This window comes from Nomia melanderi, chromosome 13 (genome assembly GCF_051020985.1).
Source record: "Nomia melanderi isolate GNS246 chromosome 13, iyNomMela1, whole genome shotgun sequence".
Taxonomy (NCBI): domain Eukaryota; kingdom Metazoa; phylum Arthropoda; class Insecta; order Hymenoptera; family Halictidae; genus Nomia; species Nomia melanderi.
In genome coordinates this window covers 396,717-423,268 of record NC_135011.1, presented here as the reverse complement: position 1 = coordinate 423,268, position 26,552 = coordinate 396,717, and the positions used below count along the sequence as shown (strand labels likewise).

Sequence of the window (26,552 nt, the reverse complement as noted above, 5' to 3'; positions counted from 1 at the left end):
AGTTAACATTTAAATTTTTATTTATCCAATTAGTTGCATATATTACAAATAAAGCATTTACTATCACACAGTAATCATAATTGGGAAGAGCTTATAATTATATTGTTTATATATTTATGTATGTAAATCTTTGATTAGTAATTATAATTCTACCATGTGAGCACATTGTTTAAATTTTCAAATGGAAATGTTTGAATGTCAGTATTGTTTGACAAAACTTTGTCATGATTGAATGTTTTGTACATGTATACCTTTCGCTAATTAAATTTTCCTTTAATATAATAATTTCCATTCGAATTTTAAGCAAGTACATCACGTGTAAAATGGTCACTTAGGTATTACAATGTATTATGATTGAGAGAATATGCTAATATCAGCGAGTGTTGTGTATGTGTGTAATTTATTTCGTTTATGTCTAGTATCTTAAATACCTTATACATATGTTTTTAAAAATTTTGTTAAAACAACTGTGTATATACAATGTTGATAATATGTAGATTTTTGTGAATATTAAGACTAAACAACAGAATATTCACCTTAAAAATATAACTCAGTGTAAGACTGTGAATAACTATTTCTTAGTTTACAACATATAATAGTAAAACATGTTCACAGCCAGCAGTATACATTAATTACAATAAAATTAAGAATATAAGAAATAAACTTTTTTATATCTTGCATTATATTGTTTAGAGTATCTTCTTCCGATGATATAAGATATTTTTGAAATAATGTATTTATTGTTTACTTAGAAGAACATAATAGGGTCATAAGTATTGTTGTGTCATGTAAAAATTATATGTCATATAATTGTGTATGGTTTCTTTATTCTTTCATATAAGGCTCAGTGAACCTATAAAACAATTAACAGAAAATTAATGTAACACCAGTATATAAAATAAATATTAATATGAGAAAAATAAAATATATATATACATGCATAGGAATGTCATTGGCATGAGGTACATTATCTTTCGCTAGTCTACAATATTCTTTTTTATATTTACTATATGTTACCTTCATCCATAAATAACGCTATAATATGTTCTACAATAGCATACGTGATTCACTCAGAATGATAAGTCTGTAGTGTTTCACTACTTTAGGAATTAGTGTTAACATAACACCTCCTCTTCAATTACACGAAACATGTTACAAATCAACAAATATTATTTATTTCTTTAAACTAAGTATACAACATAAATTTCTCTCTTATTAATTATGAAACTTCTCTTTTTTTGATTTTCTCTATTGAAAATAACAACGTGCATAATTTATTTATAATTTCAATGCTTCATATTGCTTTTGTGTGAGCTAATATAAATATATGTCAACGAACATCACATTGAATCAATAAAATTTGTATGACAACAATATAACTAAACATCAAAATATGCACACATATAAAGAAAGGAACATAAGTAGACGGTTTTACGAAAATTGAAATAATTCTACGTAAATTGCGTGTACATTATGTATAGACAAAAGTTCGTACACACACCGAAAAATGATTGTATTCAGCAATATAAATTCTATACAATGTGTGGTATCATTTCTGTGAATTTCATTTTTCTGTTCTTTTTTTTTAATAAATATTGAACAGACTATCTTGTTGATTGTTTGTAACAAACGGAATTTACGCATCATTAGTAGACAGAATATACATAGAGTAATATCGAATTACTCAAAATAAACTAATATCTGTTTGCAGAAATACTTAATTTATTATTTTTCAGGCCTGAAAAATATTGATTGTTATGTATAGTGCCTCTAATACTCGTAAATACTTTCTATAACAATGTGATTAAGCAAATATGCAACTGTATCTACTATAAATCTCTCTTTACAAGTGATAACATATCTTTTCACTATGACCATTGATACAATTGTATTATTCCTAAGTGAAAGCAAATATTTTTCGATTTTATCTTCTTAAATTCACAGCGTAAATAAACGATGCAAAATAAATGCTAATTTATTAAATAGAAGATTCAAAAATGTTGATTATAAAAAATGCATGTTAATAATACTGTTTCGTCTTGGTGTAATAAAAATATAAAATTCTTTGTGAAATAAAATTATGAAATTAACGTAAAAGGATAAAGATTGAGTGGTACACTGCTTTAAACGCAACTGCGTATACTCCAAACACAGAATAAATATTAAATATTTCTGCGGCCAGCGCGTATAAATTAAAATGGTCAAATGGATCTATAGAACATCATAACATTCTTTTTCCTTTTCCAAATTATGTTTGATGTTCAGGTATTAATATCATTTCCATAGAAATGGAAATCCCTCTCTTTGGTTTTTGGGCATTGACGATATCGCAACGCAAGTGGTCAGATGAATGAGCGCATTTTTTTCACTACATACATCTATGGAATACATCTTTCGCTATCTTTGTAATAATTTACTAATTTAAAAGATCATCATTAAGAGATTCGAAATCAAGTTATATCAATGAAAAAATACTTTAATTTTTCATTCCTACGAGTTCAATAAAAGTGTCAAGTAACAAATAAATAAATGAATGAATAAATAAATAAATAAAATAATCTTTAGATGTATCCAACATATAACTGATTAGAAATTAATATTGCGCTTACAAATTGATGTATTCGATCGACTGACCACTTGCGTTGACCACGATTCATTTCCGCAAACTATCCTTACTGCTTGCTCGGCTAGTTGAAGCTGTACTAGATTCTCCAGGACCACCAGCACCTCCTGCGTCACCATTAATACTGGATCCAGCAAGAGATGCTGTTGGCGTAACCGGAGCTGAACGTCTCGTTACTTTAGTTAAAGCTTTATCTAATCGTTGTATAAACATATCTACGTCCGATCTCTTCATTCCCAAAGCAGCTGCAGCAGTCAAATACGGTACTGGGTAATTACTATTATGAGCTCCCCAACCTAAATACAATTTTATATAATAGATTTTTAAGTTCTGCACGCAGTCTATATTTAGAGACAATACAAACCTTCAAACTTATGTGAAGCAACGTGTCTACATTCTGCACCCGTTATTACTCTTGTGCCACTAACATTTCGAAGGAATAATATTGAACGTAACATATGAATTTGTTGGAAACCATTATGTTGATTTAAGAATTGTAGGGTCATTCCCATTGATATTGGATTTCCTTTAGTATCCAGCAATCTCTCGTCATACCTGGCCGCCAATTTTCCAAGTTCATCTTTCAAATACGAATACATTTCTTTGCGTTGTGTAATTAATTGTTTGTAACCAGCCATTCCTAAGCTTAATAATGTTATCATTACGTCCATGATTGAACTAGCACTCGCACGACCAGGATACATTTTTGATATGCGATCTAACAATTTCTTGTCGAAAGAACCAATGATTGCACCACCAACTGGTACCAAGAAATTCTTATCTGTGCTTTGAACGAAAGCGTCGACACGTCCTTTGCGCGATGCTTCTTGTATAAGATGCATACACCTTGTACTTTGTAATCTTTAAATAATAAGATACAATAAACGACTATGTAAGGTACATTCAAATTGAAAATATATATAATTGCAGTACAATATTTACCCATATGCATTGTTCACTAAGTGGGGGATGTTGTATTGAGTACAAAGCGCGGCAATAGCATCGATAGAATCGCATGATCTAGGTGCGAAGCAACTAGTCGTTGTAAGGACGCAAGCAATGCTTTCACCTAAAGCTGCCATTTGAGACTCGAGTCTTTGCATATCTGTCTTTACCTCATCCCCAATTATTTTTGTTTCGATAACAATTGGCTCTAATCCAGCTGTATATATTGACTTAAAACTTGATTTTTGATCAATTCTAGACCACAGGACATACTTTGCTCTTGGCCTATCTTGTTTAAATGTTAGCATACATAACACCAAGCTCATACCTGTAGCCATTGGTGATAAAAAACAGCCTGCTATACTTTTTACACCTAGAATGAAAGCTATTTTCAATACAGTGTAAATGCCAGGCACAATTAAAGTTAAGGAATTTAGAATCAACAATCTCACCCATATATCGAATAACTTCAAGTACCAAAGCATTTGTTAATTTATACATTAAACTACTTCCAGCAGCTTTTGGTTGTACTTCTTCTAAATCACTTGATCTACCTATACCATGTCCCATTCGATAATGTCGTTTTGCAACAATGTTTGATATAATTCTTGCCTCGCGTTCTCCAACACTACAGTTCGAAGGGAAATTGTTACTATCCATTTGGGATAAATCTGAGAGAAATGCTTCTATCGTTGTATCGTCCCAACCCTCTTCTGGCCATTTTTGCTAGTGTTAAAAGGTATACGATTATTAACATTGATCATCGACATGTTCTATCAGTGTTTTAATAAAATTTGTATAAGACCTTACGTGTTCAATGAATTGTCTGATAAGGTTTTCACGTGCTTTTTTTGCATTCAAACCTTGTTGTACATAAAGCGAGGGGATAAGCTTCTCTGCTAGACTGAACGCCTGATTATTCATCTTCTTGAGTTACCCAATTCTTCTGAACACTTAGGCCACAAATCTTAGGAAGCTTGATGCTTTAGCACACGATTGCTTTTAATAATTCATGTGCAACTATTAGAACAATTTTTAAATAACAGTTACCTAATATTAAATGTATATTATATAACACAAAAGAGATGATATACACATGTAGAATAACATTAGATGGTGTCAAACAATATCACAAAATATATAAAAAATTCTTTTACTAACAAAATATTATTTATTCAAACTGATAATGAAACTTAAATAACAATTAAACTGAACATGTAATATATATATATCAACTCTTAAGTATTGTCGGTATAGGAAAAAATATAAAATCTATGTTAAAAAATAAAAACACGAATTCTGTGCAGTTCAAAAGATTTATACATCATTTTAACAGTTTACAAAAAATACTGCGAACAAATGTAATATTACAAAAATTTAAAATAACACAAACTTGAATGAAACAATGCTAAAGCAGCGATGAAACTATAAGTAGACTGCGGACTTTACACATTAAACAATGACTCAATTAATTTTTTTCATACTATTCGTAGCCAGATCAAGTCGAAAATAGAAAATACAAGTTTCAAGTTCACACATCTCCCAAGAACCGATGGCAAAATTCAAGTTCGTCGAACGATCCGCAGTCAAATTATAAAGAACAGTGTGTCACGAACAAACGAAACAAATGTTTGTTTAACAATGAAAAAGTGTTCCATAAAATTGTCCGAACGCAACGTTGAACGGTCGTGAAGGTTATGTGTGTTTGTATTACTGAAATATCGGCAGAAGAATGGAAAACTGAACGAAGAACGAACATCTATCGCGCCGAAGATCGTTTCGCGCGAATCGTGAAATAAATAAAGGAAGCCTGTTCACTTTCGAACGATGATAAATGTCACACGGGGCGGTCCAAAGTGTTGGGAACGTGAAAAGTGGGTTGGGCTATGATGAGGTTCCGGAGTAGCGAGCGGTGCATCGATGATCATGCACTACCTGACACATTCCCAAATAGTACTCCTAGTCGTGATTTCATGCGTTCACGTTCAACGGAACCAAGCGAGCGCGTAGACGGCTCGCTGCGTGGTCATCCGGGTAATTGTCGGCGGACCCAGGCTTGTTAGGTTATGTCGCGTCGAGGTCACCTAAATCGGATTAATTTTACGCAATACAGAGGATGCAACGTAATTGTTTGACCACGGGGGCCTGGGGACTGCGTCTCGGAGTGTCGTCGGTCACACGATGTGCACCGCGGACGCGTGGAAAATCGCGAAATTCGTCCGGCACGGGATTTTACCTCGAATTATGGCGTTCAGACGACAGCGGACGGACGTGTTAAGCACGGCGCTACGAACGAATTCGTCCGCCGCCTTTACAGGTCCAAGTGACAACACGCGTACGATTGGCAACTCAACTGTCCGGCAGGTGCATCATTTACTGATAATTACCCTCTTCCTTCCTTGCATTGAAATCACCGATCATCCACACGCTGATACGAATAATGGATGTGTCCGTAATGCCGAGTCACCGATTATTAAGTATGTCATATGTGTGTTCTCTCAACTTTTACACCTATTAATTTATTAACGACCGACACTCTGGTTGCACGATTCCCAATTCGTTTGCTATTCATTCACTCTTAATTTTGGTGTTCAGTGTTCCGCTGGCAGGTCATTTTATTTGTCTCTTTGAAAAAATGATTATGCGAGCGCGTGATGCCTTCGGCAGTAGCAGTAGCATCTTACATCACGCGAATGAATTTTCCGAAATAAAATATGCGACGAATATTTGGACGTTAATGGGTTAAGATTTAGGTCATAGTGTTCGACGTCTGTCATTGTCTGTCTCATGCACTCTCTTGTCAACGTTTGTTTGCCGTTTCTATATGTATAGAAAATTGGATACTTTGAAGCGCAGTTATTTTAAACAGTCACAATGGCGCGATATAGTCGCAGACACGTGCATACATATAGATAGTATTTATTTATTCCCTCGTGACGATTCCCTCGTACGATTGTATTAATTATTTTCATTTGACTTCCACATTTGTTCGTTTCTCGTTCTGAAGCGTACCTTTCATTTTGGCTGTCCCCTAATTGTTCTGTCATTAATCGAGATCTCTTCCATCGAAGCTGGACAGGACACGTCGACTTGACGTTTAGATATTTGAAGTTTTTAATTTCTTGCTGTTTGCCAGTCGTGACGTACAGTCTACCGCAAAAATGTTACGTAATTGTTTCCCTCGATTTATGCTTACAAAAACCTTTGTTACTTCTAATAGAGTATAGACAAAAGTAAATTCGTTCGTTCCATTCTATGATATTAATTATTATAAGACATGTTCGGTGTTATTAGCATAAGATCGTATTATTTGATTAATCAATGTTACATTTAATCACACGTATATTATGGGCACAATTATTACAGGATAATATCACACCAATTATTAATATTAATTTGTAACGCATCTTCCTCGAGGAAAAAACAGATTGGCGGAACACGTTGTTCGAATGATCGTAATTTTTCGCGCCACGGAAGTTTCGACAGTTTCGACGGTTTCGAACCACATAGGAACACTTCGATTTTCCATATTGGTATACTTGCACGGAGGTCAACGCGATTCAGTGGACTGACCTCACAGTGCGCGGTGCGGTTCGCATTGCGAGGCAGTGTCGAATTAGTGCTCAAATGATAGGTCGTCGTGCTGTGTGTCCGTGTTTAACCTATACGAGAAAAATTAGCCTTAGTTGTGTTCATACTTTTGTGTAGCGTTGCAACTTTATTTTCTTAACAAGCTCCAGAGACGTAAGTATATACACGCTGAGGGAGACAAATATTCGTACACGTTAGTTTTCACACATCTGTACACATTTTCACCTGCCAATATTGTTTCCAGTATAACAGTTAATCAAACATCGTTCTTCCGAAATGATTTCACTGGACATTGACATTTCTATCGAGTCACGAGCCCGTCTAAGCTGACTCTTAATTCAATTGACACGCCAGAAATTATACGGTGGCCTGAGAAAAAAAAGAGACAATGCGGTATAAACATTTTTTTCTTCCGTTGTGCATTCCTTCAGGCTTCCAACAATAATACAAGCTTATGACGTAGCGTTGTTTCGACCGCGAATCCGATTAAACCGCGGCGAGATAAAAATTTTCCACGTTCGCCGATTCGCGTGAGATTTGATCATTGATAAACGTCATTGATAAACGTCATTCGATGTTATGCCGCGGAGACGTTCCACTGTTTGAAGAACGATTGATTTATTGGCCACGCAACTTTCGACGATAACGCTGTGGCACGTTCGTCGCGTTACATTCCTACTCTGACGACGAATTAATCAGTAAACGTCAATTAGATTGCAGTTTATAAAACCTCGCGTTGTCACGCATCAGTTCGAGGAATCCTATAAAATCGAGGTTACCGTTTCCCATAGTAGCGACGCCTACTACGATCGTTCTTTTCTAATTGTCACGGAATTAGTCGACAAGTTGATGATTTTATTCCCTCGTCTTTACAGACAACCATGGAATTGGAAACCTGTAACTCGCACGGCGACCAGGAGAACACCAGGCCCAACACGCCTCAACAGGAAAATGACCCTAGTGGGACAAAAAAATACTACCGACAGGCCACTCAAAGGTGAGTAATCATTCTTTTGTTTTTATAATTAATATCTGTAAACAAATACCACACAAGCTATGCTATAATCTGTATATCTGATACACATATGTTTATGTATCTCGTGTTTCACCCGTTAATGACTGTCCACGCGTAATTAAAAGTCAAACGCAATGACGAGTCGACTCTCGTCAATAACAATAACCATAATAAAACGCGTGGAATGGAAGCGTGACATTCCGCAAACAAGCTGCCATTTTCATTACCAAACCTACCAACTGAAAGATACACGGTCGTTACCATCGAAAGTGACGACGTTAACCATTACCGTTCGAAGCGTTTGAAGATAACAATAGTAGTTCCATTGTTGCTGTTCCCTGATTACTGTTGATTTCCCTATTTTTATTGGCTCTGGCGTCCGCTGCCTATTATCCCTGTCGTTGCCACTGTTCTCGCCGTTAATACCGGCGTTATCGTTGCAATTACCATTATTGCCACCTTCTCGGCCTATCGAACGGTTTCGATGGCCGGGAGAACGATCCCCTAATTGCTCGGAGCGGTGCACCGCGGTAATAATTTATGGTCGGCCGGTACGAAAATCGCGAGCGAACGCGCTCATTGATAAAACCGTGGAGCCCGCGCGCGCGCGCGCCCGGCGCAAGCAGATTTTATGATATTCATAAGATCGCCAAGGCCAGTCGAAACATCCTACGCAGTGTCAGAGGCGGCTCGATCACACGCGCAAAAATAACTCGTTCAACTTAACTTAGAAACACCGGACCGCCCGAAACCTCCAATTCAGGCCTCTTATCAATTAACGCTGGAATTACCAGCTCGCCGGGGTATCTCGTTTCACTTCAATTTCAATTTTCCCTCCGACTGAATCAACCTGTTTCGCACTAGGCCTGCGGACGTCCGTTCTATCGGCACCAGCGATCGTTCATGATTCGTTTAATTGTTTGAAATTAAGGGCTTAACCCTTTGCGGTCTGAACTCTTGGTTTTTCAGTTTGAGGTCTATTTATTTATTCAAGAATATTTGGGAGTCCTTGAAATGTTACCTTTAAATGGTACAATTGTGACGCTACAAATATAGAAAAAATTGTTAAAACAGGTAGAGGTTGACATAGGACTAAGGGTTGAAAGTAGAATATAGATTAGGATACCTGTTACAAATGTACATTGTAATCATTCCAAGAAATAACATCTAGAATGAGTCACTATGGTCATCCGGTAATTCCAGTATTGGACAATGTTACCTCCGTCCGTTGATGAAGTTTCGGCCAAGTGAAAATCGAAGAACCGAAAGAGCAAACAGCCGTGGGTGGGCAAAGCCTTCGCAAGTATTATTAGTCGTCGCCGCGGACGCGTATCTCGAAATTCGCCTCCAGCCTCGTTCCTCCGCAATGATAGCGCCCTTATCGATCCACTGCGGGGATCGCGTTCGAAATTTCTGTTTCCCCGCGGAACGCAGAAACGGCGAGGTCCGTGACGCAATAAACGCTAACGCGACTCATCCGGACGCGTTGAAAACAACGCGCCGCCTTCCATTTCGAGATGCTCGAGCGTTGCTCAACGCGAGAACTGCCGGATGGACCGAGGTCCGCTCATTTCAGATTTCTCCTTTTACGATTGTTGGAAAGACGACGGATGCTCCTCCGGAGAGATTGATTTGGCAGTGCGTCAAGTCAACTATAGCTCCGCCGTTTGACGACTATCCCGAGGAACGCGGGTTTAATTGGTTCGCGTCTTTCCTCGTCCTGTTTTCAATATTAATTTGCTATTCGCCGATCGAAAGTGCGACTCGTACAGTCGAAGCACTCGCAGATTGATGCACTCTCGGAGCGTCTGCGAAGAAACTGGAAGAAATCAATAGGACTGGTTTGTAGTTCCACCGTTAATGGCTCCATATAAATAAACGTTCGTTTACAAACGCGATCGTTTTAATAACGAGACAGAAGCGAAGCCGAGAAACCTACTCGGAGAGCTTCGGATTTCAATTTCTAGGCTTCTATTTCAATTCCGTGTCCGCCTTAACGCCGCAATTACGGTGAACCACTTGCCGGAGGATCGACAAGTGCCTTTCTCCCTGTTCACGTCCCATTCACGCCCCCGCGTGCGGTTCGCGGTGTTTATTTCGACACGGTTCACTCGCCGGGGTGTACCGGTGCCCGTAAAGACCTACCGTACACGCTGAAACACGTGCAGGCGTTGCGAGCGATGGGTTTGAGACTTTTCTTCTTTGGTTTCCGACTCTGAGACTTGGATCGGCGTTGTTTCATCCAATTGCAGTCTACAGCAGTTGCATCGTTTAGTCGAGAACACTTGAATTGTCTGGAAATTGCTCGATCGAGTACTTACATGTTGAAATAAAAGTGAACATCTGGTTCGACATGGTTCACAAGGTTCACGTTCGCCGTGACGGGCGTTCGGAGAAGAATAATTGATCCGTGGCGCCGCACGATCGGATCCTTCCACGATCAACGTGATCGCTCTTCGTATTTTTCCTCTTTGCCTGTTTATCGTCGCACAAATGACCCCTGCAGCCTTCTTATCTTTGTTGCTATTCCGGCCAAGTATTTGCGTGTCAGCCGTTCGCTAGGCGGCCGAAAAATCTTTCGTCCGATCCATTGCTTCGCTGTTGTTCGGCCGCGTCGCACACAGAACGCTCGTCACCTCCCCGTACCCGGAAACAGCCGTGTGAAACGTCGTTGGGATCGAATCCAGTTCTTCCATTGTCCTCGCACGATGAGCCTCCGCAACGTCGACGAGCTCGCGCCGCTAACAAGGACCGGTAATGTTCTTTTCTTCTACTCCGTCGCGGGGTTCGCCATCGGTTTTCCAACGGTTAACCGTTCCCGGCTGCGCTGAAACGTGTTTCCAGTCGGTTAGCGTGTCTAGAGTCGAATGTACGAACGCGAAGGTTTCGGGAAGAGAGAGTTCTTTAAGGAACCTTGAAAGTGCCATAGGAAGAAACGGTTCTTCCGGCTCGGCCGAGGGTTGCCGGGCCAGTAACCAACATGTTCGAATGTTCTGAGGCAGGCTGGAAAGTCCGATTCCCGGACGAGTCGAGCGTCTTCCCCGTGGAGTCCTTCCAACCATCGCTGCTCGGTTTCGATTTAAATCCCGGGATCAGGTTGACCAGGAACGATCGTAGCGAGCAGGACCTGGATTGCTACAACGAGGGCAGCGGTCATGGTGCACGATCCGATAAGCGCGAGTTAGGTCACAGGTAACTCTACTTTCTTTTGCCTTTTTCCTTCCGACTCGAACACGCGGAGACGGCCCGTGATCGGCGACCGGTCGCTGCGGGCAGTTAGCTCGTAATTGGCTGGGTCTCGCTGGGATAATTGGCCCTGTAAAATGAAATCAAGTGCATCGTCGTGGACAAGCTGTCCCGTGCCACCGCAACAACGAGGAACGGACGACTAACCGCGTGTCAGCCGAGCAACCGGAAGCTGCGGACCTTTCGAAGCAGGCTGATCTCGAGTAGCCGAAAGAATTCGAACAGCTTCCACGGAATTCGGATCTCTCCGGTCTCCGGCGTGACAATAACGCGCGCGCGCGTAGCCGCAACGTCTGCACCTCTCGAGCGGCGTGTACAGGTCGCTTCAAAAGAGAGTCGACGCGTTTCCAGTAAACTTTCCTCGAGCGCTGTCGGTTAACCGTGTGTCGTATCGCCGGCTTCTATATTTCGATGAATTTATAGCGTTCACAGCTGCTGGAAGTTTAAATAGACTCTTCGTCGCGGAGTCCCAGACGAGGAACGTCCGAGAAACGTCCGAGAAACGTCCGAGAAACGCGAGCGCCGTTTTGCAACGACCGGTACATCGGGCGGGTAACGATCGCGCGCGATAAAGGTGTAGCGCACGCACTGGATTTACTACTTAACGTTTATTCCTTCTCTCCCGTTGGCTTATTGTTAGCATCGGGAGAGCCCCGATAACGAGGACAGAAATAAACGCCGCGATCCGACCGTATCGCCGCGAGTACGGGCGAAAACACTAAACACGTTGCAACACGCGAATGTTGCAATCCGTGTCCCCGCGGCACGATTTTGCGTTCAGCGTGCAGCTCGATCTTTGACGCGGACTCGGCGAAATTGTTTCTTGCAATTGGCGAGACGTTGCGTGAACTCTGCGCGTCGATCGATCTGGCATCGGGAGAACTGAACAGGTTCGTCTTCTTAGATTAGACACTTTTCCCAACGCGTTGAATCCGATTTTTGAAGTGCCTATCTGGCCGATTGGAAACTATCGATCGCTAATCCAGATCACGAGTGTGGGTACTTTCCTGGCGAACACAAGAGTTCCAAGAAATTCGGCCGCATCGATTTCCACGAACGCTGGCTCACGAATTAATCGCGTACTTTGTGCCAGCTAGTTTTCCGGAAACTAGTGTCCTATCCAGCGGCGCCTTATCTCTGACTCCACCGTTTCCCTGGAATCCGTTCTTTTCTCTTTTAACCGAATCACGTGCGTGTGAGTTTGGATCCTCGGCTGCCTCTGGAACGAGCGACACGCGTGCCATCTTCCACGAAGCGATGCGTCCAATTAAGAATTTCATTCGAAGCTTACTTCGGAGGCCCTGTTCTCCGGCTACGTGCCACTTGGGCCGTACTCCGAGTTCCGGGCTAGCTAGCCGTCATAAAGACACCTGAGAAAGAGGACCGAGCCCCGAGGAGTACGTGCCGGCGAGCGTGTAGCTACTCCAGGAGAAATGGGACGCGATGCGTCGTCGCTCCTTCGTTCGTTTCCCGAGGAATCCCGTCCGAATCGGTACACCCTGTGCATTTAGGTCGCAGCTTGCAGTACGCTGTCCGCGCGTGTTCAGGCGTATACGGTTTCCATTGAACGATCGTGCGCTAGGAAAACAAAAACAGTAGAGGCGGGCGGCACAAGAAGCGGGGCTGATTAAGATGCACGCTGAACCGTGACGTAGGCGTACCAGCGTCTGAGATGCGTCATGCTCTATTGTTCCCTGTGGATGTGACGCGTTTCGAGTCCCCAGTCGACGTACCATCCATCTTCCTGCAGCACGTCGACGGATTCGATCAACGTGCCTGTCTTCCACCTTGGGCGTCCTGTTCTTGCTGATCCAGCAAGTGCATCGCCATCGATTCGTCCTTTGCTACAAATATTCAACGGTTTCCGATTAGACGTGGACATTCCTCGACACGGGCGAACGTACAAGACTAGAATCGTTTAATTAACTCTTTCCGAAGTGCTCTTGGTTGCTCACTTTGAGGTCCACGTTAGTTCATTCGATTACAGCTTAAATGACGCTGTATTTATTGAAGAATATTTGGAAGTCATTGGAATGTTACCCTTAAATGGTGCAACTGTGGTACCACAAATAAATATAGAAAAAATTGTTAAAGGCACAGGTTGCAATAGAATAGAATGTCGAGTCTGACTACATAGGACTGTCAGGGGTTGAACATGGCGACTGGCGTTCACCTCTCGAGCGCAGAGGGTCAACCGGAGGGTGCCCCAATGTCCTGTTTCCCCAGGTCGAAGAAACGGTCGACGCAAGAACAATAGCGGCGACTTATTCTGGTCACTGGCAGTAAACCCTGGCAATACGTCCGATAGATATTGGTTAGAATGTCGCAACAACGGACACGTGTCGGTCCTTCAGTGCCGTTCGCCGCGTCGAACAAAGCGAAACGCGTTTGCGATTATCTGCAAACGGAAAGCGCGTTCCTGGTTATCATCGCCGGTTAATTTTAGCGGGTCAGGCTGGTCGGTCGCGTCAGGATCGCCGCCTGCTCTCAGATTACTCCATCTTTCCCTCCTCCTGGAGAAATCGAAATTCCGCCGAGACACGCGGTATATTACCCCTCGGGCGTCGTGCGGTAATTACTCATGGTTTCTTATCGTCGCGTCGAATGCAGCATAGAGGCACTCGGCGCGATTCCTTATCGGCTTTCTTTTGTGTCCAGAGCCTCTCACTTTCCGATTCGAGATTAGAAAACTCCTTCAGTTAATCCTCGTCCTGGAATCGGTTCGTTTAGAAAAGTATATTTTAAAAAACGCGGACGGGGGATTCCTCGTTCAATAAGTTACAGAACGAGTGTCTTGCGTCACCTGCGGCTGATAAGAGTGCTCAAAGATTTCGACGACAGCTATTGAACCGCAAAGCGGTGCCAAAAAAAATACAATGTAGTCGTTTTCACGATGCAGCGTTGCCAGCGCGGACAATGCATTGCAATTAATGTTAATCCTCCTCGATTAACGCGACAGGCAGGTCCGCGGGATTGTTCCTCCCTCGTGGAGCTGTGCCCGATGGATTTCATGGGTCGCGGCGCCTACGAGGAATTTCTGGTTCGAACGCGAACGATTTTCAGCTGTTCCCACCGCGGCACGTAATACAGTGCTAGCGAATAGTCAGAGTGAAAGTGCAGAGGACGCATGCCTTAGCCAGAGATTCGCGTGTAGACGTGCATCCTCGCTCGATGCTTGACCGACTTAACCGAAAGTCGATATCGTGAACCGCTGGCGAAAGAAGCTCGTGTTAGGGCGATTAAAACGGCAGCGGCGGACTCTGAATTAATAGAGTCACGCCAGCCGGAAATTGCCTGACGTATTCGCTCGCCGCGCTCAGGACAACGCCGTCCATCCTTTTCTTCGTCGCCGACAATAGTCCTGCAAATATTTCCAATTGAAACTTCTCACCGTGGAAAATTCACGCAGCGAATTACCGGAACGGTGTAAGCCGTTGGAATTACGTTTTCCATGTACGATAATAAATCACCATGTACTTTATCTCGGAGGCTCCCAGCGAAATCGTTATCTGCGGTTTCGTAACGGTGGAGGTCCGAAGCTCGGGGGAAAATCTAGACCGTGTAGAAAGCTCGAATTCGGCGTTCTAATTTTAGGTTGTTAAAGGAGGTAATTTCCATGTGTACGAATCACGAGTACAAGCTGACGTGACTCATTCTGTACACGCCGCTGCTGCCCGACCGATTTGTGCTCCAATGTTGCACAAAGTTCATTGCTGCACGCTCGAGCTCGTGTTTCGAATGGATACCTACACGGGATAACGCAGTTTAAGAATCACCGAAGTGTTTTGCTTACTTACTTCATTAATTTCGACGTTCCTGCCGTTACGGTCGGAACTTCCGTGAACAAAATCGGGGAGAGAATGTCCGTGAACAGTCGGGGCTCTGTCGGTAACATTCAGCGGAAAGGACAAACTGACGCAATTTTAATAATGATTTCGTGCACGGATTATGCCGGCCACTCGTGAACCGTAATTTCTCCGTGGCCGTTGCGAAACTTACGAAGCCCGTTGCCGGCACGAGAAGTTCTATCAGTTTCTTGTTTCTTGTTTCGTGACTGAAACACCTCAGGTCCAAGTTCGTCCGCGAAGTTGCCCTGCGAACGAAAGGTTACCGGGCGCAATAGCTGCACGATCCGTTCGGCACGCAACGGCTTCGCGAGACAAAAGGATTCCTCGTGAAATGGTTAACCCTCCAGCGACACTCGAACAAATGGGTAATTACGAAACAATCGTCCTGACGGTTAGCGTCAGGCGATCCTTTTCCCGCGTCCCATTCTCGGTCAGTTTTTCTGCTCGAACAGCCTTCAACTTCGTCTCTATGCCGAAACGTGGAAACAATGCTAGCGCTGCTAAACCTATTATTGCGTAATCACGACAGATGGCAGTTCATAGTTCATCGGTGGCGCGAACTATGTCTTATCCATTTTCCATTTATTTCCAAACCGCGAGTGTTAATAGGGGAGAGTCGCCTAGAGTGTACTTGAAATATTTTAAGACAGATTTTTCGTTTCGTTGTTAATTTTGTTTGTTCGTTCGGATTGTGCTTTTCGCGTAACCGTTCTCGACGAGCAGCTCAGGATTCTGTTAGATCCGCAATCGTGGCAGGAAGGGCCTTAAGCGGCATTAGAGTAGATCCGCCCGGAAGACGATGATTTAATTCGTATCGGTGTGTATTTAACCGGCTGCTCGGCAAGTCAAGGATCAGTTGACGTTTGATCATCGAGCGGATCGCATCGTAGTTTTCTGTCACGCGACTTTCACGTGTAACCACCGAGCAGACGTCTGTCGACTGACAACCGTGGGACTATTTCTTTCCATCTGTATCGTGTCTACAGTGCTGTACAACGGATCTTCGTGGAAACATTCCTTTCGATTCTTCTGCTTCATTTTCTCATTTTTTCTTTATCTTTCGATTATTGCGAAAGAAGAGACTCCCGGGATTTCGATAAAACACGAACAGCACGAAAGTTTGTGTAATCGTTTGTTGACAGGGGGTCAAAATAAACATCAAGTACGTGTATTTCTTTGACCGATACTACGCTCGAGATAAACTTCAGTAACGCTATTTCATTTCGATCGCGAACGGAATAAATCTGCTATTAATCGTCTCTGATTTCCCCATGATCTCACTAACGTCGCGTTTCGAGTATCACCGTTAAAAATCCCGCGAGATTCGAACGTGACACCATAAAACTCGAACCACGTTCTTAACCTGCAAACCCAAAGAGCACCTCCCGAGAACACAGGCGTCGAGGAATCTGCTTGAAATATTCTCGATTGAATGGAACCTTTGATTCCCTTCGAGAGAGTCCCATTGACCAAGATAACGTCGAGGAATTACACACGTGGAACAGTTTCTTTGGAGATACCGCTGTGAATTAGTCCGTCCAATGACATTGACCTTGCCAGCTTTTATCCAATAGTCAACGACCCCCATTTTCTGACGGACCGTAATCATCGTCAATTCCTTTGATTCCGTGTTGTGTGCTGATCGCATGAACGGTGTCTAGATCTTAAATTGAGCAACTCTCTAATCTCCGCGAGACCGATTCTTAACCTTAACGATCGTGCCCGCGAACGAGATGCGAAATCGCGTAAGGGAAATAAGATAGATAGTAGCACTTCCAACTACTGATCGCGAAGGACACGTTAATCGCGTTACTGAAGTTAATCGAGCGCGTCCGGACGGCGGTCGCGTTTGGTACACATGGTTGCACCAACCGTGTCGCCCACCATAGGAAATTCCAATGCATTTGTTATGACACCGTGACTCTCACTCGATTCCGCGCGCGCGCTCATTATCATCGAACCGATTTCTACCGAAACTGTTGTTACCGACTGACAGGTGCTCAATATCGATCGCAGGGTGCCGATGATTATTTGAAAATAGCGAAAAATGTGGCTGAAGGACGAGGTCAACGATGCGCCGGCTGCGAATCTCGTGAACTCGCGATGCAACGCCCGAAACGAGTAAGTCTTTTTTTTATCCCCTCGTACCATTCTCTCTCGTTGGAAATTCTGTCGTTATCCCGGTCGATCGGTAAGTTACCGACTCGCCTCGTGGCACGTCGTCGGTAGCCGAGTACCAACACCGCATTCGTTGGTTCGATAAACAGATCGAACGAACGATCACAGATGATTCTGTATAAATGAACGAGACAAACATTCGTTAAGATGCGATCGCTTTCACGCTTTATCGTCGCATAAATAAATTAACTTCCACTTCAATTACGCCGAACCGTCGAGATTATGGGTCAGATATGGATCAACGCAATTATCCCGCAGATAACGTATGCCGCGCTTTTCAACGCGATTCTTGTTGAGTACGGTAAATCTCCATTGTAGTCATTACGAAGCGTGCACTGTCGTTTCGTTTCGTGCTTTAATTGTTACTCGTATCATTGGTATGCATGGAAGGTTTTTATCTGGTTACTTGTGTCTCGAGTGCAAAGTGAAAAAGGAACAACAGATAAATTTAAAAGCGACAGCTTCGCAAGGGTGACCGTGTAGGTACGAGCAACCGAAATCAATTGAATTTATCAGGACCCGAAGCGCAGATGTTAGATAAGATAAGCGACTGTTATCCGAGCCTGTCGACCGACGAGGAATCGTAGAGATTGACACCAAGCCAAATCGATACTAACAATTCAAACGTAACCTGTAAATATTCTCGCTGCAAGGGATTTTGGTAATTTGCCCCTGTGCTCGAAAGAAGAATGAACGCTTCGCGAGAGGCTCTGTTCCGGCGAGTTAGCGACTCTGAGATTATGAGGTTGCCGGGTATATTTCCGTTCGAGTCGGGAGATTTAGAAGCGGAGACCTCCGATATGCTTCTGAAGGCTCGAAGCATTGCCATGAACAGGTTCGAAGGGATCGCCGACGCAACGAGTCCCCCGATATTCTCTAGATGTCATTGTTCATCGATCGAGACATTCCCAGTTTATTAAATCAGGATCGTTCGGTTTTGTTGCAGAATTTTTGTCAACCGTAGTCTTCATTTAGAAAACATCAAGTTCTATGGCTTCGACATGGACTACACGTTGGCAGGTAAACCGTCGGGACTGATTCACGCGTGTCGTGGATTCTGCACGGCGGATTGTAATTATTTGTTGAATTATTTTAGAATACAAGTCGCCACAGTACGAGCAACTGGGTTTCACGTTGCTGAAGGACCGCCTGGTGTCCTTGGGATATCCGCAAGAGATCAAAGCGTTCGAGTACGACCCTAGCTTCCCGGTGCGAGGACTATGGTTCGACACGCTTTACGGGAACCTTCTCAAAGTGGACGCTTACGGAAACATCTTAGTTTGTGTTCATGGTTTCGAATTTTTGAAACAGTCAGTGGAAATCACATTCTCCTTATCTTCATTATTCATAGATTATTTCTGTCGACTTTGTCACGTGATCTTTCAAATGTTCCAGTTCTCAAGTATACGAGCTTTATCCAAACAAATTTTTACAATTGGACGAGTCCAGGGTATACGTGCTCAACACGTTGTTCAATCTTCCCGAAACCTATCTACTAGCGTGCCTGATCGACTTTTTTACCAATTCGCCGCAATACACGCGGGAGAAGACGGGAGTGAAAGAGGGAGAGCTCACGATGAGCTTCAAGAGCATATTCCAGGACGTTCGGAACGCGGTTGACTGGATACATCTTCACGGTGATCTGAAATCGAAAACAATAGAGAATCTGGACGAGTACGTGAAGAAGGACGAGAGGCTACCGATGTTCCTTAACAGGATCAGGGAGAGCGGAGCGAGGATATTCCTCTTGACGAATAGCGATTACGTTTTCACCGATAAGATTATGACCTATCTGTTTGACTTTCCGCATGGAGCGAAAGTACGTGTTTCATTTGATTATCCTCTGAGAAACATAATTGTAATACTGTTCGACTGAGGAGCTTATTTATATTTACAGCCTGACGAGCCGCATCGAAATTGGAAAACATATTTTGATACTATCGTGGTGGACGCCAGGAAACCATTGTTTTTCGGCGAGGGTACGATTCTGCGACAAGTAGACACGAAAACTGGTGCTCTGAAGCTTGGAACACACAAAGGGCCGCTTCACACAGGTAAGTCGATACTATATCAGAACTATCGTTCCAGCTGGTTACAGCGGTATCACAGTGTCCTTTATCAGTGCTATTTAAATATAGGGGAAGTTTATTCGGGGGGTTCGTGTGATGTCTTCACTGAACTGATAGGAGCAAAGGGCAAGGATGTATTGTATGTTGGTGATCATATTTTTGGTGATATTTTAAAAAGTAAGAAAATCAGAGGATGGAGAACATTTTTAATAGTGCCTGAACTAGTTCAAGAGCTTCACGTCTGGACAGCCAAATGTCAATTGTTTGCCGAGTTACAGAACTTAGATGTTATGTTAGGAGAAATGTATAAGTAAGTAATATCGATAAACTATCGCCGGGATTACTACCGGCTAGAACAGCGCAAGGTACCGTGTACACTCTACCGATTTGCTATTCAGAAATTTAGATAGCAGCACAAAAGAGAAACCCGACATTTCGAAGTTACGAGCGTCTATAAGGGATGTCACGCACAAAATGGATTTATCTTATGGTATGATGGGTTCCCTGTTCCGCAGTGGAAGCAGGCAGACCTTCTTTAGTAGTCAAGTAGTTAGGTATGCCGATCTGTACGCGGCGACCTTCTTAAACCTTATTTATTATCCGTTTTCGTATATGTTCAGAGCACCTGCCATGTTGGTAAGTAGCAAATCCGATTTCCCTTACGTCCGATTGAAATTTTCTTATTGATTGTCACTGTACCCTTCCATTCGAGATGCCTCACGAAAGTACCGTAGCTCACGAGCAGAGATTCGTAATGGAAACACCGATGATCAGTCGGTCCCGAACTTTCAAGCTCACCGACGAGGAAGAAGAACCGACCAAGCCGTCTGTAAGTAACGGAGGTTCCTTTCCTCGGTCACGAACAGTCGCGATGCTTAACTAATATTTTCAATTGTCAGAAAACATTGTACGTGGAGTGTTCGAACAGTCAGATACCGCACGCGAGGCCTGAAACTCCACGGAACGTAACACATACACACGACGAAGACTGTAGCGATGAAGACAGCGATTCACAGAAGCAGGCGAATCATGTAAGATCATGCTCAACCCATGCTAATTGTAAATGAATTCTTTTCTCGTCATCGTTTCATTACGTTGTGTTTTGGTTCCTACATTTTTTAATAATTCAATCATTAATTATTAAAGGAATTTATACGACCCTGCTACGTAAATGGAGTACTCTAAGATCTTGATCGGATTTATTGAATGATATGCTATACTTCATTCCTGCATCCATTCAACTATTGAATAACTTGATAAAAAAAAAAAAACAGAAAAAAAAATAGTTGGCACGGTTTTGCTACGCTGTGCCTATATTTTGAAGTCTTTATCAGAATCTTTGAGATATTTATAGAAGTATAAAGACATTTGATTTCGGTGACTACAGTTGCCTTAGTTACAATATTACATTTTATCTTGCTGCATTCACATAATATCGATATTATTTTCATGATCGTGATTTTATCAATGAAGTAACTATTCCAAAACGAGTGCAATATATTACGTGTTACTATATTAAAACTGAATTTATAGTCATTTGAGATGACTCGTAAAGTTGCAAGTTATGAATTATTGCGAACAGCAATGTATATTAGCGTGCATGTTAATCTACAATCCTTGTTGATTTAATTCTATATTTATTTGAAATTCAATTCAAATTGTACAAGTTGTTTACAAACGGATCTTCGATGAAAAGATTTAGTGATCCTTGTATATGTTAATAAATTATTATTTTTATTATTTGCAAATGTTCATATTAAGAATATTATAATAGAACACTATAATATTATTAATATACATGTGCAAAGTATACATTAATGAAGAAGCCAGAATAAAATGCAGAATGTATTAGTTGTTAATTCTTTCATATTAGTGCTGACTTTTTTGATCAACAGACAATAGAAGCAATATCACTTTGTTGCTCATTAATGATAAAGTAGCATTCTTTAATTATCTGTTACTTTTAGATGTACATGTTTCTCGCACAATTGAGATTGTCTTAGAAATATTTTTTTCCATTATAAAAGGAATCTTTGAACTAGATTTTTGCAATTATGTAACGTACGTTTTTGTATATTTAGTCCCATACAACACGAAGTTGTTACACATTATATAAAGATAATAAGTGTTACGAATATTGAGGATAGAGTAAGTTTGAGTATTAGGCTAGTCTTTTTACATGAAATTTTAGCTTACTGACGTGATGAGAGTAAAGATGTAGAATTAAATTAAAGAACAAACCAATCAAATTGTTATCTTTGTTATATAAATTGCATGAAGAATGCATAAAACATGTGCTCTTATTCAACTATATAATTAATTCTTATCAAATAGCTAATGATATAAAGTCTTGTTATTATTAAAAGGAAACTTTGCACGAAAAAGCGATTAGTGAGTCTTGCAAAAATCAGACAATATACAATTTTTGTATAATTTTATTTGTAAATGACGAATGATGGAACAATTACTGTTCAAAAATGAAAAAAAAAAAAATTAAATTGAACACATCTCACAAGTAGGTAAGCTAGAAGTTACTTTATTTTTAAAAGTGTATATATTACGAAGGTTGTTGTGAAGATTCTGGACTGCAATAAAATAAGTAAATAGTTGTATTTATTTATTGTAAAATATACATCGACGTATATTTGTTGGCTGGTGCTAGTTTTTTTCATACCATAAAGATTTAATTTTTCTTGAGAACACAAGTATAAATGAATGGGAATTATTCCATATGTAAAAATTTAAGAAATGTGAATAATTAAGCCTTGTTACCATATGATACGATGGTAAGACACGAATCATGTATTGATTAAAATAAAAATACAACGATTATAATTGTTATATTTATTTAAACGTGACTAGTGTTATGTGTAAAAATTGTTATATTCTTTAACAGCATTATTAATAAACAATGTTTTGACATTACTAATAATAGTATCGCGTTAACTTAAATATTTCTTACATTAGTAGGTCTGCTAAATATTCTTCGAACTCCTCTTCCCTGGTTTTTTCTAAGTTGTCCGCCGGTTTTTCTTTCCAAATTGCTGACTCATCCCTTTCTGTCTGTGCAACGGATTCCTCAGCATTATTTATAGCCTCATTTTCTTCAATTTTAATAGTTATGGTAGATGTGCTTGGTACACTATTCTGTGGTTCTAGATTTCTCCCTAATCTCTTCAAAGCTTTGTGCCTCTTTACTTCGCGCTTCTGTGATCGATAATTCAATTTTATCGAACACTCAGGACACAACCCTTAAATTAAACATTAACAATGAAATGACATACATTAAATACACGAATATTATAAGTAATATCGCTTACTTAATTTCACAAGAGCATTCTTTTTCTCCCCGTGCTCTATGTAACCAAAATTTACTTCCCAAGATTTCAAATCTTCTTTTTCTTTACATTTTTTGTTGCCACACTCAAATTGTCCTTTGCCCACTACTACTTCCTTTTCTGTTCTCCATCTTAAGGCCACCTGTTCAATCAAAATCTTATCAGATTCATTCAAATAGAATTAATTGTATATGGAATTTAATAAAAGTGTATACCTTGTTTTGTTTGTAATACGATAAGTCAGCTATGCAGTATTCTTTAAATAATTTATCATAATACTTTTTCGCCAATCGTGCACCCCATGTCTCCGGTACATCATCGTCCTGATCCCAAAGAAATTTATGGTTTTCTTTAATAACGTCATAATCCGTCTTATCTCGGGACCTCGAAACACAGGCCGAAACGTCAAGAGCTGCTCGTTTTAAGGTTTACATTAAGTTATCATTCTCCCTTATCGTTTACGTTCAATAATTAATAAGGTTATCGGCATAAGTTTCTTGCAGGTTAACTCGAAATTAGTTTCTGATGAAGTTTCGAACATTATTCTCAGCAAAAACAAATTGTACACTAGAATCTTAAAGTGCTAAACATACGAAATGCGGAAGATCATGTTACAAAAACCAAATAGAAAATTTAACATACGTGTCTCGTTTTAAAGATGATATGGAGCCTCCATATAAAGTTAAGTAATCGTTAATGAGTTTTTTGTGTCTGTCATAAGCAGACAAATAAGCATAAGCCGGAAACATTTCCTTTTACCAAAGTCCTGATGTATTAAACGATACAAATGTAATCCAATCGGTCGTTGTACGTGTAATCTCTCGATGAAGCGTAACTGATACGTATATAGTTTAAAGTATATATCACTTTCTTACTATTCTTTATACAACATCGATTTCAACAAATTTCTTCAAAAATACGTGGAATTTACGAATAATTTCAGATCTTTCCCGCACACTTGTATCTGCGATTTCCATCGTTTACAATGGCTCTTGTAGGATACTTTTAAAAATGGCGTCTTGTAGCATGCTACGACTTATTTTAGTAACGCATTATCATTAGAGTTATAAATGCTTTTAACAACTTGCGTATCTTAAAATAAAAATGAAACAAAGCAATAATTCTCGTTGAAATTGTATTTAAATCTGTTTATCTAAAAATAGTGATAACTATGATGTTATATATATATATACTGCGTCCAATCTAGTTGATTTTGCCGCGTGATGGCGCAGTAGTAAGCGAAACACTTTTGAATGCACGCATAAGGCGGTTATTCTAGATTTGTGAAATCATTCGTACAGTTTAATTGCAAGTGGTTATTATAGTTTAAATTTTAATTGTATTTGTCTTATTTATTGTGCGTAATACGTACAAAATGTCCGCCGCAGAGAATGTACGTCGGTCTACTAGAATACAAGCTCGTGTTAAAGGTATTAACAAGATGTAAAATCTAAATGCAAGAAATAATATTTATACATTTACAATTTCACAAAAAGCCAGGTAATTCTTTAAAGTAACTTTTTTTGTTACAGCACGAGGGAGGACAAAGTATGTTTCAAATGAAGATGAAGATTCCTTTTCAGAAGCATCAGTTGCTTTGATGAAGGAATTAAATGACATTGAAGAAACAGTACAAAAACCAGTTGGTGAGTGTTCTGGATTTTAGTATTTTAGGTTTCTTTTACGACTTAAATAATGAAATAATGCACAACATGTATCTAGAATTATTCTGTGATGACGATGTCAGTGGTCAGACTTTATATAAATTTCAAACACCTGTTAAGAAGAATGCTATGACAGAAAAGGCAAATTTATTTAGTACACCTACTAGTTCGAAAAAAGAGGAACTGCTACCAAAAGTTGTTCTTGAAAGGATAGAATTATCATCGCACAGTACTGGAAAGGGAAAAAGTAATAATTCATTTAAGAATTTAATTAAAATTTATCTTTTCTTTTGACAATCGTAGTAAAATATTTTTAATTTCTATTTTGAACAATCATTTTTACAAGTTTATAAAAGGATTGAATCTGGATTAACATCTAGTGAAAGCGAAAGTATATCAGAGCCTAGCGATTATGTTCCTACTGATGATGAATCCTCGGATGAATCAAGTGAAAGCAACAATGAATCTAACAATGAGGAAGAGGATGATAGTAATCCAAAAGTTCTTAAGAATAAAATTGTATTACAATCAAATTTATTGAGTACACCAAAAAGAATGGGTAGCAAAAATAAACCAGCAGTTTTTCATAAAGATTTTGTAAGTACAGAACATTTGATAGCAAAAAATATGTTTCAAACAATTCATTTTTTAATAATAGCTTACCATATATGTCTTTAAAGCATATGAAAACTGACGAGTATTTTGAAAGTCAATCAGGAAAAGTAATTACATCTGACAGAACATTAGATCATTTAAGCAATTCTCGTTTAACTAAGGAAAAACTGGAAGAATTATTAGCAAATCAAAGTTATGTGTCAACAGAACATAAAAATAAAATTTGTTCATTAACTGAGCATTATGCCACATTATTTTCTATGTGGTATTTTATAATGGAGTATGTATTATAAACACAAAATGATAACCATTCATCCTTGATAAATTACTTAATAGTCTATTTTATTTTAGGCAAGGCTACACTGTGTTACTTTATGGTTTAGGATCAAAAAGATGTTTAATTAATAATTTTCATAAAAGTATAAATTATCATCCAACATTGATAGTGAATGGATTCTTTCCCAGTTTGACTGTAAAAGATGTAAGTTATATAAATGGAAAAGAAACATAGAAATAATTCATAATATAACATTTTAAAGTATCATGATACTCTTCAGATACTGGATGGTATAATTGTTGATTTATTGGAATTAAGTTGCCCTGCTGATACAACTGCATGCATAGATATCATTGAAACAGCCTTAAAGAAAAATCCAGAAGATAGGCTTTATTTGTTAATACATAATATTGATGGCATAATGTTACGCTCAGATAGAGCTCAAGATATGCTCTCTAGTCTTGCAAGTATAAAAAATGTTGGTGTCTTGGCATCTGTTGATCACATCAATGCACCGTTATGTACGATTATTTACATTTCACGTTAATATCCGTTTATTTAAGTTCTTAATTATTATTACACGTTTGCACTTGCAGTATGGGACCATACAAAACGTTCGAAATTTAATTTCTTTTGGTGGGACACAACCACATTTTTGCCTTACAAACAAGAAACATCTTATGAAAGTTCGCTTTTAGTACAACAAAGTGGTGCTTTAGCTTTGTCATCTCTTCATAATGTTTTCCTTTCGTTAACGTCGAATGCCAAATCAATTTACATACTACTTGCCAAGTATCAACTAAGTAACAATAGTAATGCGAATTTCACAGGTACATCTTAGTTTTATGTCTTTTACATTAAAGCTGTAAATCGTACAAAATTACTAATATTTATTCTTATCATTAGGAATGGCATTTAAAGACCTTTATCGCGCTGCTCGCGAAGGTTTTCTCGTGAGCTCAGATTTGGCGTTAAGAGCCCAGTTAACCGAGTTCATAGATCACAAATTAGTAAAAATAAAGCGGAATATCGATAGCGTAGAACATCTCATAATTCCATTGAGTAATACACTGCTTAAACAGTTCCTGGAGGAACGTGAGTCGTGATATTCCTAAATATTCTTGGTAAGCTTTTCTCTTAATA

At 39.9% G+C, this 26,552-nt stretch overlaps 4 protein-coding genes across 14 annotated transcripts; 2 read left to right on the top strand and 2 right to left on the bottom strand.

Annotated features, from left to right (window-relative positions):
- Positions 1-19: 19 nt before the first annotated feature.
- On the bottom strand, positions 20-8,041 carry SecS (Sec synthetase). Of its 9 annotated transcripts, none has more exons than XM_076373244.1 (6): positions 6,581-8,041; positions 4,379-4,588; positions 4,021-4,294; positions 3,566-3,941; positions 2,988-3,484; positions 20-2,919 (listed from the first exon to the last, which is right to left on the bottom strand). In XM_076373244.1, exons 2-6 carry the CDS (start codon positions 4,490-4,492, stop codon positions 2,654-2,656), a joined length of 1,527 nt encoding a protein of 508 aa, XP_076229359.1. In that variant the 5' UTR covers positions 4,493-4,588; positions 6,581-8,041; the 3' UTR covers positions 20-2,653. The 9 variants fall into 9 exon arrangements, with proteins under 9 accessions (XP_076229359.1, XP_076229358.1, XP_031842828.1 ...); XM_076373243.1 differs by having other exon boundaries at positions 4,379-4,567; XM_031986968.2 differs by lacking the exon at positions 6,581-8,041 and adding an exon at positions 5,956-6,573.
- Positions 5,750-22,038, top strand: Nt5b (5' nucleotidase B). Its single transcript, XM_031986942.2, has 11 exons — positions 5,750-5,932; positions 8,035-8,156; positions 18,393-18,466; positions 18,543-18,756; positions 18,842-19,265; positions 19,344-19,500; positions 19,585-19,825; positions 19,914-20,151; positions 20,228-20,344; positions 20,415-20,546; positions 20,662-22,038. The coding sequence occupies exons 1-11, from the start codon at positions 5,750-5,752 to the stop codon at positions 20,698-20,700; spliced, it is 1,941 nt and encodes a 646-aa protein (XP_031842802.1). The 3' UTR covers positions 20,701-22,038.
- On the bottom strand, positions 21,545-24,033 carry LOC116431476 (protein FRA10AC1 homolog). Its single transcript, XM_031986988.2, has 4 exons — positions 23,496-24,033; positions 23,069-23,237; positions 22,836-22,995; positions 21,545-22,766 (listed from the first exon to the last, which is right to left on the bottom strand). Exons 1-4 carry the CDS (start codon positions 23,600-23,602, stop codon positions 22,474-22,476), a joined length of 729 nt encoding a protein of 242 aa, XP_031842848.1. The 5' UTR covers positions 23,603-24,033; the 3' UTR covers positions 21,545-22,473.
- Orc2 (origin recognition complex subunit 2) lies at positions 23,135-26,515 on the top strand. Of its 3 annotated transcripts, none has more exons than XM_076373239.1 (9): positions 23,135-23,279; positions 24,386-24,499; positions 24,576-24,764; positions 24,864-25,114; positions 25,198-25,412; positions 25,484-25,613; positions 25,690-25,930; positions 26,006-26,239; positions 26,316-26,515. In XM_076373239.1, the coding sequence occupies exons 2-9, from the start codon at positions 24,454-24,456 to the stop codon at positions 26,513-26,515; spliced, it is 1,506 nt and encodes a 501-aa protein (XP_076229354.1). In that variant the 5' UTR covers positions 23,135-23,279; positions 24,386-24,453. The 3 variants fall into 3 exon arrangements, with proteins under 3 accessions (XP_076229354.1, XP_031842814.2, XP_076229353.1); XM_031986954.2 differs by lacking the exon at positions 23,135-23,279 and adding an exon at positions 24,044-24,283; XM_076373238.1 differs by lacking the exon at positions 23,135-23,279 and adding an exon at positions 24,044-24,296.
- The last annotated feature ends 37 nt before the right edge of the window (positions 26,516-26,552 follow it).